This window comes from Etheostoma spectabile, chromosome 12 (assembly GCF_008692095.1).
Source record: "Etheostoma spectabile isolate EspeVRDwgs_2016 chromosome 12, UIUC_Espe_1.0, whole genome shotgun sequence".
NCBI classification, from domain to species: Eukaryota; Metazoa; Chordata; class Actinopteri; order Perciformes; family Percidae; genus Etheostoma; species Etheostoma spectabile.
The window spans coordinates 3965847-3983558 of record NC_045744.1 but is presented as its reverse complement, the minus strand read 5'-3'; the positions used below and the strand labels follow the sequence as shown (position 1 = coordinate 3983558).

Genomic DNA, 17712 nt, shown 5'->3' with positions numbered 1-17712 from the left:
CATGCAAAAGTCTAAAATCACACTGCAAAAATATATTTTACAAGATATTATAACCACCTGTAAATTGTAAGGTTTTGGGATTTTTCTTAAAAGAATACGTTTGTTGATGGTCAGCGTTTTTATATTTAAAAAAAGTGTTCAATATTGAGTCTATAGGTCCCTTAATTGCTTAAAACAATTCTCTAGCATTTCAATTTTATTCCGACCGGTGTGTAAAATGTATTCAAAACGCGTTATGGCCGCTATAGTGGGAGAAAATGACTTTCTGATACAATATTTTTGATATCATAAAACAATGTGAACCGGTTGTGACCTCTTGTAACAGCAATCGCAGCCCAATCAATCAGCAGATGAAGCAATAAACTATCTTTTCACAAGTCTCCATGTCAGTCCACTTGTGTCACCTAACCCTGTTGTTGTATTTGACCTGCTCCCCAGCTATGAGCTATCCAGCACACATACGCAGTCACAAGGTTAGAAGTTATGTCACTCAAAAGTAGGCCAGATGTGTAATATTACATTTAAGGAAAATCCCTCTCTGCCTTTAGTTTGAATGAGTAATACAATGAAGGTCCTCTTCATCGCTAATATTTTTGCAGCATTATTGCACTGTAGCTCATTATGTTACGGGTATATGAAATAAGGGACAGGTTTTGGATGTTTATTGGAAAATATTAACCGGTTTTGTGGAGGTTGCAGCTGGTGTTGATTGGAGGCCGGCCCCGTCAAGAGAACCACATGTACTCAGTTTGTTAGTTTAGTTACCTACACATGTGCAGTACTGTATAATTATACTTTAATTATGATGAACTGCATGCAGATTAACAGTTGCTGCTTTGTGTCTCCTCTCCAGAGTGTTGAGGCTGAAAGAGTCCCCCAGTGTATCGAGCCCCGTTTGAAAAGTTCTGGGACATACCAAGTAGAGAAGGGGTGTTTGAGTATTTTAATCAGCTTTACTTGGATGAATTGTTCAAACTGTCGATTTTTGATTGGTGTTCTCAAAAGGTTGGATTTTCTGAATTGTTTTTTATTTAAGGCATTAAGGTCAATTTCCCAAATATTATTTATTATTGTCATTATTGATGATTATTATTTTTTTTGTTCCTCTTTTTAGTCAACTTTAGCCTGGGTGTGTAGACTTTCTCAAGCCATTGTAGATAAGGTGCAAATGACAGCAGCTTTTCCTGTACCATTCCAAGTCCTTAGACCGTTGCTCATAAGAGGGAAATTAATTTAATAAAGATTAAAACGAGAACCTGAAATGACCTGTTTACATTGTAAATGTTTTTTAACAATCTGTGTTGTATAGCTTTTATAAATGTAATTGATTGTGTTTTTGAAAAAGAGGTTTTCAACCTCAACGGGACTTTCCTGGTTGAATAAAGGTTAAATAAAAAAAAATTAAAAAATGACTCATCTCCATACCATAACAAAGATGTGAAATGCTAACCTTTGTCCTTTTTTGCACCTGTTAGGTATTGAATTCATGTTTGTTTTTATGCACTGGTTACTTGAATTGTGTTACTTAATAACACAATGCAAGGTAAATCGAGATTACAGTAGGGAAGTAGAAATATATTTGATGTGGTTGTTGTATTTTATTTTAGATTGAGTACATTTCCGATTTATGGTAGGGTTGAGATGATGGCAGTGGCAGGCTGCAAAAGTCGATGGTGCTCATTTGGTTGCCATGTTTTGTGTTCATTGTCATCGGTGAAATGAACACCTGTTGATCTAGCCTCCTGCTGTAAAAAACTGCTATGCTGCCACTGTAAAATTAGATGAGATGAGATTAGATTAGATAATACTTTATTCATCCTACTCCTTTGTTGCAGTAGCGTTCTCAACAAGAAAAGCAAAAAACACACAAACAAGTAAAATCACAAGAAAAACAGGCGAACAACAGCCAATGAGCAGAAGGTAGACTGAAGTAAAGTGGCGTCAAATAAAGGTTTTGTAAAGTAAAGTGCAGTTGCCGTAGTACGTAAATAAAAAAAAAATAAAAAAAATAAAAAAAGCAATATTGCAGTGGAAGTAAGTGACGTTAAAATTAGATTGAATGTGTAATTAAAGTAATAAAGCAAAAGTAGTTAACCAAAATTAAAGTTATATTCACCTGTGACCATAAATAATATTGAAAAAGTAATGGAAAAATATAAATACAGATAAAGACATACATGCGGTGTGTGGATTAAATCAGGGGTTCCCAAATCTTTCAGCCCACGACCCCCAAAGTAACGGTGCAAGTGACTCGCGACCCCCCCACTATAAACGTATATAAACGTTGCGCGCAACCGCGCACGCACTTTAGGCCCAAAAATCAAAAGAGCTGTTCCCTTTTTAGTTATTTGCTTGGTTTTATTTTAAATTTAGCCACTAGTTTTATCTTGTCGTTTTTTAAATTTTTGTTTTATTTCTGGAAATCAACTCGCGACCCCCCCTTTCTGGCTCGCGACCCCCCAGTGGGTCCCGACCCCGACTTTGGGAATCACTGGATTAAATGAACAACAGGAACAGAAACTACAACAGGGACCGGTACCCAGGTAACCTTTGTCTGGTTTCCTCGTTTGACCCCCTTTAAGGTGCATCCCCGCCGGCCTGTGGGTGTAACCGACCCCACGGTGTCTTCTTACGAAGTTTCTGTTTTCTGGGCTCAGCTGGTGCCGGGGCTGTGTTCACATTGTGCTGTGGGGTATCTAGTTTCACTGTTGGGGGGGGTTATCAGAGAAGATGTGTCCAAACAACATTCCTGAACGGTTAAGGGCAACGATTAGGCCTGAAGATCAATTTCCAAAAGCTGTTTTTTGGTCCTTTTTTTTAAATCAACTTTAGCCTGGGTGTGTAAACCTTCTCAAGCCACTGTAGCTGCTGGCGGGTTCTCATTTTTGTGGTCTCTACCAAGAGTTCAATAAAGTCTGTCTTCTTCTTCTTTAAAGGATGAGTGCACAATTTTTAAGTCTGTCTTCACTTACTACTCCTCCCTTCTGCCCATACTGGCAAAAGAGATCTTAAGTAATGGAAGAGCAAATCCACAAACTTCATTCTGGCCAAAAAAAGGGACTCATGTACTGCTTACGCCTCATTCTAAGTTGAAATGTACATTTATACTGTATGTATTTTTCTCGGAACCAGGACAGTGGATTTAGTCTCCCATCCCTTCCATACAATGAAGGAACATTTCAGGAAGGAGCCATCGTTATAGAAAGATAACACTTTCAATGGTCTTGGGATAACTTGCAAAACTCGCTCCATCTAAATGATCTAGTCCCATTAAATGAATTTAAGGCCGTGTTAAAATGTCACGTAATTCAGAAAATGTAACTGCCACATGTGACCTGTTCCTTTCCCTTTATGTGTGATTTTGTCTATGCTGTATTTTCTGTTGAAATTGTGACTGGTGTGCCGTCTTGGCCGGGTCTCCCCCGAAAAAGAGATTTCAATCTCCAGGGACTACCTGGTTAATTAAAGGTTAAATAAATAAAATAAAAAATATGTAAATGGGAGTTCTGTTTTGAGACAGACAACGTGTCCATATCCTAATCTCGACTCTTAATTCTTCGTCAGTGGTGTCTCAAGGTTTTCAAATAGTCAATAACAGAGTGTCATTTTACCAAATGTTGAAGTATATTGGAACATACAAAACAATATAGAATACTTTTTGTTCTCTGAACTCTGTGAAAGCTATCCGATCAGGTCCCTGCTTTTGGTCTTTATTCACAAAAGAGTTAATCTGGTCCACAGGGATCCTCCCAGCCCATCGTCATAATACACACCTGAGTCCCTGTGGAAGAGATAAGCTATCATGATAACATCGCTTTGTAACCTTAACTGGAACTATTGGCACAGCCACAGCATTGTACTGTACACAGAGCACAGAAAAGTTACTTACAATACAACGCAATGTATGAATGTACTATATGTATTTATTTTTTATCAAGGAAAAGATTATGTTTATCAATTTGCGGAGTTAAATTGTGGAACAAACTAAATGAGAACCGAAAGCAATGCCCAAACATATTCCTTTTCAAAAAAATGTACAAAGAAATAATTTTCAGAAGGTATAGAGAAGCACTGTAGAAAGTTTTATTTGTGTTTATTGTTTTGTTTATTTATTTATATATATGTATGAGGGTATATGTGTATATATATGTGTGTATGTATATGTTTAGGTATGTGTATATATATATATATATATATATATATATATATATATAAATGTGACATGAGCCTGCTTGTTTCTGCTGGTTTGTCAGTGTTGTGGTGAAAGTGACAATTGAGCTCAGCAGAATCTAAAGCAGATACATATGTGTATATATATACTGCATATATGTGTGCATATATGTATATACATTGACGATATCAGAGAATATAAACAAATGTATAGTGTACGTATTAAGACACCAGCTGTTTTGAGTTACAAATGCTACACTTTCTTGACACTCAACTAACATGTCCTATCTGTATTTTGCAAGGAACTCAGTGTATTTGATAGACTTGTGTTGACGAATAAAGGCCAAAATTAATAATCGCTCAAAAAGAGGTTTCATCCATCACAATATAAGAGCTAATGAGAAATCGTATGTCGTTTGGATGAAACCATAAAACATCCTTTCAGACAGAAACAGGTCATCGCTTTGTGTCAAGTTGTCTATGTAATGTAAGGTATGATGATGCATATTTCTCAATTGGGACGTTTGGGTATAGTTTCTTTCGAGGAAGAGATATGTCAATGCTACAAGACAAGAAGGGATTAAAAGATGGTGGCAGAAATTAAAAAAAAGTCTGCTGCACAGGTGATTCTTTTATCGACGTTCTCGTCTTACAGAGATGAGCATACTCGTCTCGCTCTGATAGGCCTTCCGAACACCCCCCGTGGGGAGGAGTCACAGCCTTTGGGCTCTTTGGTATTTGCTGAAACAATAAAGGACCTGTCGTTTCATCTGAAAGAGAGGGAGGGCAAAAAAAAAAAAAGAAAAAAAAAAAGTCCAATTTAGGTCTGAGATACTTCCCTGAAGTCATTTTGAGAAACAGCATCACACATCTCGCCTCCAGGCAGCGGAAAAACCACAGAAGGCATGGGGGGAACTAAGTCAAAGATGCTGAGACTTCTGATTTTATTTGCATTCACGGAGGTAAGACATGAGATCCGTTTCTAACTACATACTGATTATTTCAAATGTTTTCACAAGAATACAGTACAACGAACCATTTAACCAGTGTGCATTGGTTGGCAAGTTCCACTACCTTTGTTAAAGTGCTTGTTTTACACATTCAGATAAATAGTAGTCTGTAAACTTTTGAAACCTGTGAACACTGGCTCTTTTGAGTGTCACTGCTTTCAACAAGTGTGTGTGGCATGCCCGACCTTAGCTCAATAGACAAATTCATTCCGACCTGAAAGAAATACCAGCGCTGACCAGTCCTGAAATCGGTGTTGAGTGAAGGTAATGTGCAGCCTGCTGCCTCTCATGCGCCGAGAATATGATACAGGCATTAAATCCTGCTGCATAATTAGCCTCAGGATGTAATGTGAAATACCAACAGCTCGGACTGACGTTCTGTCACGAAAATACTGCATTTCCTGTTATTTCTCATCAGCGTTATTACCTTGTTTCAGTCATTAACCTGCCACGTTTTTTTATTTACAGATATGTGCTGCTCAAAATGGTAAATGATCTTTTTTCATATTTGCCTTAAAATACTTTTGTAATGATCCTAGACCAGTGTCTGAATGGGACCCCAAAAAAAGGTGGAGGTACCACAGTTCCATGATGTGATTATTGCATGTGTCTTGGATATATTTCTATTCATATATCTTGTAGGAGTGACCCCGAATAGGTATTATTCGACGATTTGATCTAAGGAGCCTCATTCAACTAATCTCACAGTTTCTGAAAATGTGGTTATGAAACAAAGGATCAGATATATGTATATATATATATATATATATATATATATGTATATGTATGTATATGTTTATATATATATGTGTGTGTGTGTTTTTTTTGTATATATGAGTGTGTGTGTACATATACTGTATATATACATATGCACACACACACATATATACATGTATATATACAGTATATGTGTGTGTGTGTATATACAGTATATATATAGATAGATATATATATATGTGTGTGTGTGTATATGTATATATACAGTATATGTGTATACGTGTGTGTGTGTGTACATATACAGTATATATATGTGTGTATATATGTGTGTATGTATATGTATATACAGTATATGTGTATATATGAGTGTGTCTATATACACTGTATGTAAATATATATATATGTGTGAGTGTATGTATATGTGTGTGTGTGTGTATTTATACAGTATAAATATATATACATATATATGTGTGTGTGTGTGTATACATATATGTGTGTGTACTGTATATTTAGATGTATATATGTGTGTGAGTATATCTATATGTGTGTGTGTGTGTGTACATATACAGTACATATATGTGTATATATGTGTGTGTATGTATATGTATAAATACAGTATATGTGTATATATGTGTGTGTCTATATACACTGTATGTAAATATATATATGTGTGAGTGTATGTATATGTGTGTGTGTGTGTGTATTTATACAGTATAAAAATATATACATATATATGTGTGTGTGTGTATATATATATATATATGTGTGTGTACTGTATATTTAGATGTATATATGTGTGTGAGTATATGTGTGTGTGTGTGTGTATATATATGTGTGATAAGATCCCTTATATGCCTTTTTGAATGCATCCCATCATGGTTTTCTTCTCTATCTCCGTCAGCCGTCACTGTGTCAGTGTTCACAGTCACATCTAAGAGTATGACGGTGCAGTGGAGCGGCTACACCGGGGCCAGCTCCTACAAGGTCACCGCCACACCCAGGAACTCGCCGGGACCGTCAGTCTTCACCCAGTTCGGCGGCAACGTCGTGATGGGCTCAGTCAACTCCCTGTCGCCAAACACGGTGTACACCATGAAGCTCGAAGCCATGGACAATGCTCTCAATGTCCTCAGCAGCGCGGCGACACAGGAGACCACAGGTCAGTGACACCAGCGAGGAGAGGTGAAGGAGGACAAGAAGTCCCGGGTGGTGATTCAGGTTCAGACAATGTCCATAAAGACATGTCTTACATTACAGTGGTGGATAAAGTCCTCAGAAATAAATCTGCAACTATTTTGGTAATCAATTAATCATCATTTTTCCATTAAATGCCAACCATTCTCCGAACTGAATATCTTTGGACTGTTGGTAGACATCACATTGGGAAAACACTATTTTCAGAAGTTAAACTGACCAAACGAAAAAAAAAAGAGTTAATTGTTGCCCTAATAAAGTGATAAAATCCTTATCTGTGGTAGCCAAAGCTTTCAAATAAATTTAGTAGAATAAAAAGTACAATATTCTTTCTTAAATATGGTGGAGTAGAAGTATAATATGACATAAGAACTCAAGAAAATTACAAATAATACACAAAAGTGTACTTAAAGGGGTAGTTCACAGTTGGAAAGATGAATTTAGCTTTAAATTGGGTCATTTATATAGTAGAAATGTGAATTTTCTTTGGAAATTGGTGCTTTCTAGGCCGAGAAAAGCCAGAAAATGTGTTTTTGGCTCATGTGGATGAAAGGCACCAAATCCCAGAATGCACTTGCTTCGCTGCTCAAGTCCCCTCCTAAGCCATGCCTATTGTTTACTAACGCAGTGTGTCGAGTTTTCATATTCTCCGATCTGTACCTATGTATCCCGGTGGTACACATGTGCACTAGTTTGCACATAATTGTTGTAAACCCTGAGTTGCCCACGATGCTGCGTCATTGGAGTGTAAATGTGTGTGAGTGTTTATCTGATGAGCACCACAGTGTATCGGCCACAGTCTTATTAATGTGTGTGAATGGTGAATGGTTCCTGTCCTATTCAAAAAGCAATGGTAGTTGAGACTCGAAAAGCGCTATATAAACACAGTCCATTTACATGAGGGAGGGAAGCACGGGCATTCAAAAATACAACAGATACAAAGCTTAATGCTAATCGGTGAAGTATCCGTTTAAGTATAGTTGTAGGGTAAATGTACTTGGTTCAACAAATCGTCAAAAAGTGACCTACTTTATTTTAAAGCATTCCATTTTAACTATCATGCGGATATTGCTTTTCTCCCTGGGTCTCCAGCTCCTGACGTCCCCAGCATTGGACAGGCCTACTCCAAACACAGCGACAGCATCACCGTGGAGTTCACCACCGTTTCCGGGGCGAGCAGCTACCTCCTGAGGGCCGAGTCCAAGACCGGGGATTTCTTCTCTGAGACGGTGGTGAGCAGCTCCCCCGGCACCGTGGTGCAGCTCCAGCCCTACACGGACTACAGCCTGAGCGTCATGTCGGTCAACTCCGGGGGGCGGAGCCAGCCCTCGTACCCCATCGAGGCCAGGACAGGTACGGACCAAAAGTCTTAAAGAACCCCAAAAACACACAGCCTTTCAAATAGTGATAGAAGATTGAAAAACTGATCTAGTATTGGTCTTTCACCCTGAAGACCAATACTAATATCCCTAATAATCTATATCATTGAATGATAAGGACCTTTTCACCCACTTTCACATGTCCGGAGAGACACTATACATTCAAAGCAGTTTTCTAACGATGGAACTCAGTGTTTGCAAAGTGAAAGGCAGCCTTAACTATTGACCCTGTAGGACAATAGTTTTTTAGTTCACCCTGCCGGTCATAACGGCGTGTCATATCACCGTCCATTGTCACGGTCTCTGCTCTGGGCAACCAATGCACAAGGGTGTAAACTGTATCAGTGACTTGGCAATATACTAGTCTCATAATATGAAAAGCAAAACCATGAGAACTGGGTTGTCTCCCGTCCCCTAAGGAGTAATGTAACATAATCACAAGGAAACTGTTTCTATGTCCCACCTCTTACAAAAAATCAGAACAGTAGAAGTCAGAAATCGTTGTATCTCGTGTATATGTATATCGTGTCAGTATCTTTTCCCTTGATCTGTCTGTAGTGGTAATGGCGCCCAAGTTAAACACCACCTCCCCTGACAACGGCACCATCCTCGTGACCTGGACCCCGGTGGACAACGCCGTCCTCTACACGCTCTGCATCATCCGGGAGGGCTCCATGTCCCGCAACAAACTCAACACCACGGACACCACAGTGAGCTTCGGTGGCCTCGAAGCGGGGACCACCTACTGCATCAAAGGCACAGCCTGGGACGCGCAGGGGCGAGCCGGAGACGACATCACCACCTGCCAGATCACACGTAAACACAATGAGATGTCTTAACATGAATCCAATAAATTATTAGCCTATTTGTGGGATAAAAAAACAATAATTATAGGCTTATAGGTAAGGTAATCCCTAAGAAAAGCCATCTACAGAAGCAATTATGCTTAAGGATTCACAGTGCCACATGTATGTTATTTCTTAAATCATGCCAACAATTATTTTAACAGCAAAAGGTACATATAAACGCTTTGGGCCACCCATCCAGTTTAGTATGTAACCTAATTTTATGTAGTAGGGGGACCCTGTTCCATCTCTCTCTCAGTTAAGGGATCCTTGACTTAAAAAAAAAACCCTGATGTAGAACATGAATGTAGCAGATATTGTTACTAATTTCCCTGTGCTGTCTCTTCCAGGCCCTCCAAGCCCAGATGTGATATTGGTCGAAGTGACTCAGGGCCGGTCTCTCGGGATCACCGTGTACTGGATGTCAGTGCAGGGAGGGGAGAACTATGTGGCCCGGACCACTAACGGTCAAAACTGTAACTCAACAGTTAGTGGTTACTGTTTTATCACACCTGTGGAGTGTGGCCAGAACCACTCTGTCTCTGTCACTGCCTATAACGGCGCCGGGCCCAGCAGCCCCTCTGAACCACAGAACTACATCACATGTGGGTATATCACACACAACCATAGCCACATACAACTTACTTGTACACATGTGCAGACACAAAATCATACATGTTAAATAGAATTGTTTGACATGAGTCAAATGAGAAAAGTGACTCTTTCTTTGACAGATCCGTGTCCCCCAGAGAACATCTGGGTGGAGGAGCCCAAAGCAGGCAACTGCTCGATTGTGTGGAATGAGGTGCAACTGGTGGAGTACTACATGGCTTTCATAAAGAGGGACGACGGGACTGAGAGTTCGTGCAACACCACCAAAACCACGTGTCCTTTTTCCTGCATGTGTGGCTACACCTACCTCACCACCGTCTTCCCCTACAACCAGGCCGGCTCCAGCCCTTACGCAAACGTCCGCAACTACACCACCAGTAGGACCAGAAGCACCCACATGTAGTACCAGTACTGATGCATGTTTTCGCACAAGTGGTTTTGCTTTATTTAGATCATTAACTTCACATTGTGTGTACCTTCCATTACAACCAATGATCTACAAGTATGACTTTTTATCAACAGCTACTTTCACATCAAAAAATGTATTGCACTGTTTAACATATGCAAAGCTCAAATGAAGCTGGGGTAGGCAGTTTTTTTTGGAAGAGGCAAAAACAAATGACAGAATTTGAAAATATAGTCCTCCTCCTGCAGCTTTTCCCTCTCTGTCCTAAGCCCCTCCCACCAGACGAGCGCTGGCACGTGCACACGCTTCATACAGGAAACAGTACAGTTAATTTCAATTATCCCGTTAGTGATTGTGATCCCGATGCCGTTATATAGCAGCAATTCTATAAAAAATGACTCTCTTTCTTTTTTTGGAGTTGCTCTGCAATGTAGACCGTTGTAACCAATGCTGAATCGGGCTGTTGCAGCACGCCATCTGCATGTGTAGAACAGCCAATGGGACTACCCTCTCTCTGAAATGACCTGTGATTGGTCAAAGTCTCCCGTCACAGGCTAGATTTTCCAAAGCCTGAAAACAAAGCCAAGAAGAAGTGCAGAAACCTAGTTTTCTCTTAGTCCAATTGAATTATCATGTACTGAAAGGTTATTTTCACACTGTGACACAAAAAACACATTCGCATGGCTTTCTGGGAAAAATGGAACAGAGCCCATGTTATTAGTTATGCCTTTTCTAGTCAAGAAGATACATTTGGAAGACAAAAAAGTTTTAAGTACATGCAAGTTGACAGGTGGAAACAATGACATCAGTGTAGTCTTTGTTGTTGTCCCCTGTTGATTCATGTTCTCACCTGTTTTTGCATTTCTACTCCCCCCCCTCTCTCCCAGTTCCTTGTTGCCCACAGGGTGTTAGCATAAATCTAGTTTCTACAGAGACCCTGGAGATCAACTGGTCGCCCGTCAAAGGGGCCGAGCTGTACGAGACGACGGCGGCAGAGACCAACGATGTCATCCACTGTAACGACACGGCGCCAGTGTGCGCGCTGTCAGATTTGCGGTGCAACACGGCTTACACTGTGACCGTCACACCTTGCAGCGAGTTACGAGGATGCAACCGCACCTGCACACCCCAGACACATGAGACAGGTATTAATGGGGGGTATTTAGAGTGACATATCACCTCACAAATACACACTTATCCACATACTTACAAAAGAAGGAAGGCAGGGAATTTTGTGAGATATACCTAAAATATTGAAAATGACACAGTAGCCTAATGCTAGTTTGACATTTTAGGAAATACTACTTATTTTTACTTTGTTGTCAAGAATTAGATGAGAGAATTGATACCACTCTCCCTTCTGTGCAATGTATATGAAGTCAAGTACAGCACAAAAACTGCACAAAAACTGGAAACAGCTAGCCTGCTTCTGTCCAAAACACGACAAGCACATATAGGCCTATACTTTAATTTTGTAGGGCCTAAAAAAAATTAGATATACTATGTTCAGCAAAGAGCTTTAGAGGTGATGTTATGTGTACTTTGTTAGCTTCGGACATAGCAGGCTAGCTGTTTCCCCCCGTTTCCAGTCTTGTTGCTAAGCTAAGCTAACCAGTTGATGAAGGTAGCGTCACATTTACCATACAGACATGAGAGTTGTGTATCTCCTCATGTAACTCTTGGCAAGAAAGTGTATCATCATATTATCGTTTTCATTACCATAATTCCTCAATGTGCTCCAATAACACGTGTTTTTGGTATAAAAACAGCTCCGTGCGCCCCAGAGATCGTGAACATGACGCAGACCAACAACTCAACGTACAGAGTCCACTTCGCTACGCCCAACACCCCCAACACAAATTACACCGTCACAGCCATCGGACGCTACGACACACACTCGTGCCAGTCCAGAAACGGCTCCTGTGAGCTCACACAGCTGCCCTGCGGTTCAACCTATGAGGTCATGGCAGTGGCCATGACGACTGTGGGGAGAAGTCTACCCGGATACAGTAAACCTTTGGAAACAGGTATGATTGGTTATCAACACATTTTATTTATGCAGTACAAAAAAGGACCGAGTGCCTTCTTATTGGGTCTAAAATATTTGATTGTGATTGTGCCTATTTTTTAACTATCCCAGCTAAACCATTTACCAATTGTTACATAAAAAAAATTATATATTTTCATCATCAGGGCTTGGAGTAAACTCTTTTGACCACGAGTTACACAGGTTTTGTACCAGCCACTTTTTTTTTGCCTCATAAAGGGTAAATACAGGAAATGCACAAGCACTGTTCTTAAACTTGTTAAGAATAAACATTTAAGTGCTGTTAGGTTATTAACAAAATCAGTGCTGGACTATAGTAAACAATATATACAAACAATATAGCTACAAAACAATATTGCAATGCTGTACATTTGTTCTGCACTGCTGTCGTAATTCAGCATTCTTCACAAACCGTGCCATTGTCACCAACCGTCCACTTGGTATTTTAACGTCTCCTTTGATTTGTTTAAACAGTTTTTTTGCTCAAATCCAAGGAAATGGTGGACTCGGTTGGAATGTGAAAGAACAGTGATAAAAAAAACAATGAATCATTCAATTCTAATTGGCTACCCACCAACGGGGCAAGCCAATTGACAATTTCACCGCATTTGGCATGTGGTCGAATGTTGATTTCAAGCCCTGCTCATAATACATATATTTAATCCAGTATTGATATTTGTTCTGTAATTGTCTCCCCAAGGTCCTTGCTGCCCCATGTATGTGAATGTGACCCAGGTCACCCAGGCCATGACCAACGTGACCTGGTCCCCCGGTAGCGGAGCTCGCTCCTACATCACCACCTTGATGTCGCCACGCGGGCACGCAAAGTGCCACACCCTGGACACCCACTGCCTGATGGGATGCATCACCTGTGGCACCAACTACAGCGTCAACATGGTGTCCATCAGCAGCACGGGACACGAGTCAGAGTGCAAATATCGCGGATTCTCATCCAGTGAGGACAAATCGCACATGTACACGCACACAAAATATACACACAGATGCCTGTTTGAGCGTGGAAATGGTCAGTAGTAACGACCAGAGGTGGGTAGAGTAGCCAAAAATGGTACTCAAGTAAAAGTACTGTGACTTCAGAATAATATGACTCAAGTAAAAGTAAAAGTAGTCATCCAAATAATTACTTGAGTAAGAGTAAAAAAGTGCTTGATGAAAAAAACTACTCAAGTAGTGAGTAACTGTTGAGTAACGTCTGATTTATTTCTTAACACAAGCATCAATCAGACCGACAAAAATACAAAATAATCATCTTTAGGCAACTTATAGTTCGTGCAATCAATAAAAAAATTAAAAGTAATTAATTAATTACAAAATAGCTTAAGTGAGAGACTTGTCACGTCAAATTTGGATGGATACTGCATGTGCAAAACATACTGTATGTAACCTAAAAGACAAACATCCACCTATCCACAGCAAAAACTAAAACTACCGCTACGTCTCCTCAGGTTAGACGTTGGGTTGTTGAACGCTCACATGTCCGTTTGTTTTGGTCGACACTAAACGCCACATGATGTAGCTGCTGTTTCGCACTCTTCCTAAAAGGTAACCATGCTTTCACTGTGAGGGCCGGGGGGGGGGGGTTCCTCCTCGTCTGTGTTGCCTTGGCGACGGTTGATTCTGACGTCTTTGTTTTGCTACGACCGCGAAGCTAACCTGTCCCGCCGCTGAGATCGAGCACGGTCACGTGACTGCACGACGACGTTTGATTGGTGGAACGCAGTCGCGTGGTAGAGCCCTCAGCGGAAGACTCTCTCTCTCTGTCAAAATAAAACATTAAAATGAGACGTACGCTGGGGTAAAAACAAGAATACCAAAGAGGTAAAAAGAAAAGTGACGAGCTCCTTGTAGCCTAATGTAGCGAAGTAAGGGTACAGTTTCTTCTTCACTAATCTACTCAAGTAAATAGTGATTTCAAACTACTCCTAGAAGTTTTTCAAAAACGTACTCAAGTAAATGTAACTCGTTACTACCCACCTCTGGTAATAACACAAACTCACCTTTTTCAAACTAATTCTTGCAGGTGCCTGCTGTCCAACCAGCGTCAAGCTCTATCGCAGGGCCAACAACTCCCTCAGGGTGTACTGGAGCTCTTTGGGCCCTCAGATGCAGAACCACACGGTACAGCTGTACGGGACAGCAGCCAACTACACCTGTATCGCAGCGGGAGGCAGCAAATACTGTGACATCCAGGAGGAAACGTGTGGGGACGTCTACACGGTAGTGGCGGCACCGGTGGGACAAAACGGGATCAAAGTCGGTTTCTGTCAACCGAGGACATACTCAGGTGAGCAACACACGTGTGATGTGATTTGTTGTCGTAATTATTAGTAACAAGCGGCTTTAATGTGTTCATTTTTGTCATTTTCTCAGTTCCCTGCCCGGGAGGTAATGCTGCCATGGGTAAGTATCCTCTAAACTTGACTTTTTGGTTTGCAGTAGTTAAAGGAACAGTTTGACATTTTGATGCTAACTGTTCCCCCCTGTTGTCACTCTTTATGCTAAGCTAAGCTAACCTGCCACTGGTTGTAGCTTCACATTTATTGGTATCGATCTTCTGATCTAATTCTCGGCAAGCAAGCAAATAATGTCAGAACTATTCTCATAAACCTTTGTTAAGTTAGGAGCTGTTTGAAAACTGCTACTGCACTGAAACCTTGTTTCTCTCCTTCTTAAGTGGTCTCACGTAAAAGACGAAGTGTGAAATAAGCGCGGTAAGTTTGTCACTCAACTCACTCCAGATAGGAACACACTGTCTACAGACCACTTGGAGTTACAGTACAGTAGTCACAGTGCTTTGTGAGTGCGAACATGTGTGTACGAAATTTATAAAAAGCTGTTTTCACAGACCAAATGCTTACTTATCCTCAGAGATGGGAAGTAACAAAGTATTTGTACTCAAGTATATTTTTCAGGTATTTTTAATTTACTTTACTATTTTTTTTTTATTACTTTTACTCCTTACATTTTAACACGAGTATCGGTACTTTCTACTCCTTACATTTTACAAAATTGACTCGATGCTTTAGTTTTGTACTAAAGCTCGTCTATCGGAGGATAATCAGTTGAGATTGTGTGTGTGCGTCCTTGAGAACTGAAAGTCATATAACTTACAATATGTTGTCAGTTCATTTTATTGGCCTATAGTTCTGGTAAATTTGAAGCTAGCTAGTGATTTTGTTGGCTGTTGATTCATGATGGCTTGCGTTTGTATTTTAGGTGCATTATTTACATGCTACAGTAAGCTAGTTACTCTTCATTAAGATAATGTAATTAATGGTGGGTTTATTGTTATTTTTTACTAACATATACATGTATGATTCCTATGCATTGTGTATGGTAGCCTTTACGATGTTATTTATTTTTTGCAGAACCACACACAAACACACAGCCGTAGCAGAGCTATCCACGCCCATGTTTGTAACGTTGCATGATTGCAGCCTAATATCAACAGAGACAAGTTGTCTCCGTCCGTGTTTTAACATACACACCAGGGGCGAAGTTGGAAACTACAATCAGCTTTAAATCCAGTCCTAATCCAGTCCTCACTGACAAGTTTCCAATCATTTCACTGGAGTTCCTGTTATTTTTTGCATCATCAATACCAAATTTAATCTAATTTGATGGTAATATACACAGACTTCTCACAAAATCCCAATTGAATTCATATCTTGCTACTCAGAATCTTATATTAGAGTCTCTGTCACAATAAACAGACTGTATGAAGTTGGAAACCAGAATCAGCTTTAAATCCAATCCTGATCTAGTCCTCACTGACAAGTTTCCAATCATTTCACTGGAGTTCCTGTTATTTTTTGCATCATCAATACCAAATTTAATGACTTCTCACAAAATCACAATTCAGTTCATATCTCACTACTCAGAATCTTATTAACCTGGAGTCTCTGTCACAAAAAAACAGGCTTGTTTTGGGCATGTTGGCAGACATCCATGTCAAATGTAGGCAATATAAAGAATAAAGAGCCTTTTGTCCACGTCCACTGTAGTTTCTCAGCGTCTCTCTAGTAACATCTGTCTGGTCCAGGGAGCTTTCTCATTCTAAGGCAACTTTTACTTTTATACTTTAAGTCAATTTCCAAGCCTGTACTTTGTTACTTTTACTTGAGTAAAGAAGTTAAATCAGTACTTCTACTTTTACCAGAGTATTTTTTAACACAAGTACCTCTACTTCTACTTGAGTACAGGAAGTGAGTACTTTTGCCATCTCTGCTTATCATAAGGGTATCTTATGACAGCAACACAAGCCTCCATAAATCAACTGTGCCTATAGTGCACTTGTGTTACAATAGATGTGAATGTTTGAGGGAACATATAGCGTACAGGCAAGTACAGGTGAGGCTGATCTCTACCTGTCTTTACCTACTCGATACGTGTCTGTCCATAAATCACGGGCAGGAGAATGAAGCAACATGACTCAGCGAAAGGACGACAAGGACGGAGAGCTGCAGCAGGAACGTCACACGGCCATATTATTATGTCTGTGATGATAAATAAGAAGATATTCAATAGCCTCTGACTCAGTATGACACAGCTGTATTCTGCTTTGTGCATATGAAATGACCCGAGGAAAGTTTTTTTCGCATGAAACAACCACTTACTAAGTGGGATGAATCAGTTCTGAAGCTATGATGGGATGTGTGTAATAACTGGTTTTCCCACCGAGTCCAGGTTGATCATTTCTCCCTCTCATCTTTCTTGCCCTGCAGTGAACCCCTCCACGTCCCCCACCTTTTTCTAACCAACCCTCCAACATGGACAGAAGACTGTGAAGATCCAATCTACCAAAAAGAAATATATATTTGTTGTTATTGCTGCTGCGAGGAAAGCTGCATAAATAAATATGAATAAATCTGAAAAAACATAGGGTAAAAACACTGAATTGAAACACTGAAATATACAAAAAGGCGGCTTTTAAATAAATAACCATGGGCTTTTATCCAATTTATTTGAATTACTACTTAATAAGCTGCATGTTATTTTGTCTTCTGTTCTGCTTTTCCTCATGTTTAATCAATGCCCTTTTATTATAAGACCTGATGTAACCTCAACATGTTAATGACAATTGGTTGATAAATGAAAAAGGAGCAGAAATAGAAACTTCACAGTAAACCTTCCAGGTAAAATGAATCACGGCAATAGTTATTGAAAAGCAAAATCAATTTAAAATAAGATTATGACTTCTCCAAGTAGAAGGCCTCCATGAGGCGGCTGTATGACATGCCTCTGGGATGTAAAACTGGTTGGCGAGGGTCAGTTAAAAGTAAGGCTGCAGGTATCCATCTCACTAGGCAAGGCA

At 40.0% G+C, this 17712-nt stretch overlaps 1 protein-coding gene across 1 annotated transcript; it reads left to right on the top strand.

The window, feature by feature from the left end:
* Positions 1 to 5024: 5024 nt before the first annotated feature.
* Positions 5025 to 17712, top strand: fndc7a (fibronectin type III domain containing 7a; the record flags this gene model as incomplete). Its single annotated transcript, XM_032532473.1, is given in 14 exon segments — positions 5025 to 5132; positions 5649 to 5667; positions 6799 to 7056; positions 8184 to 8444; positions 9029 to 9286; positions 9666 to 9920; positions 10050 to 10304; positions 11221 to 11478; positions 12103 to 12360; positions 13081 to 13335; positions 14419 to 14682; positions 14769 to 14798; positions 15073 to 15109; positions 17123 to 17712. Coding segments are annotated over 13 exon segments (2460 nt in total). The 5' UTR covers positions 5025 to 5075.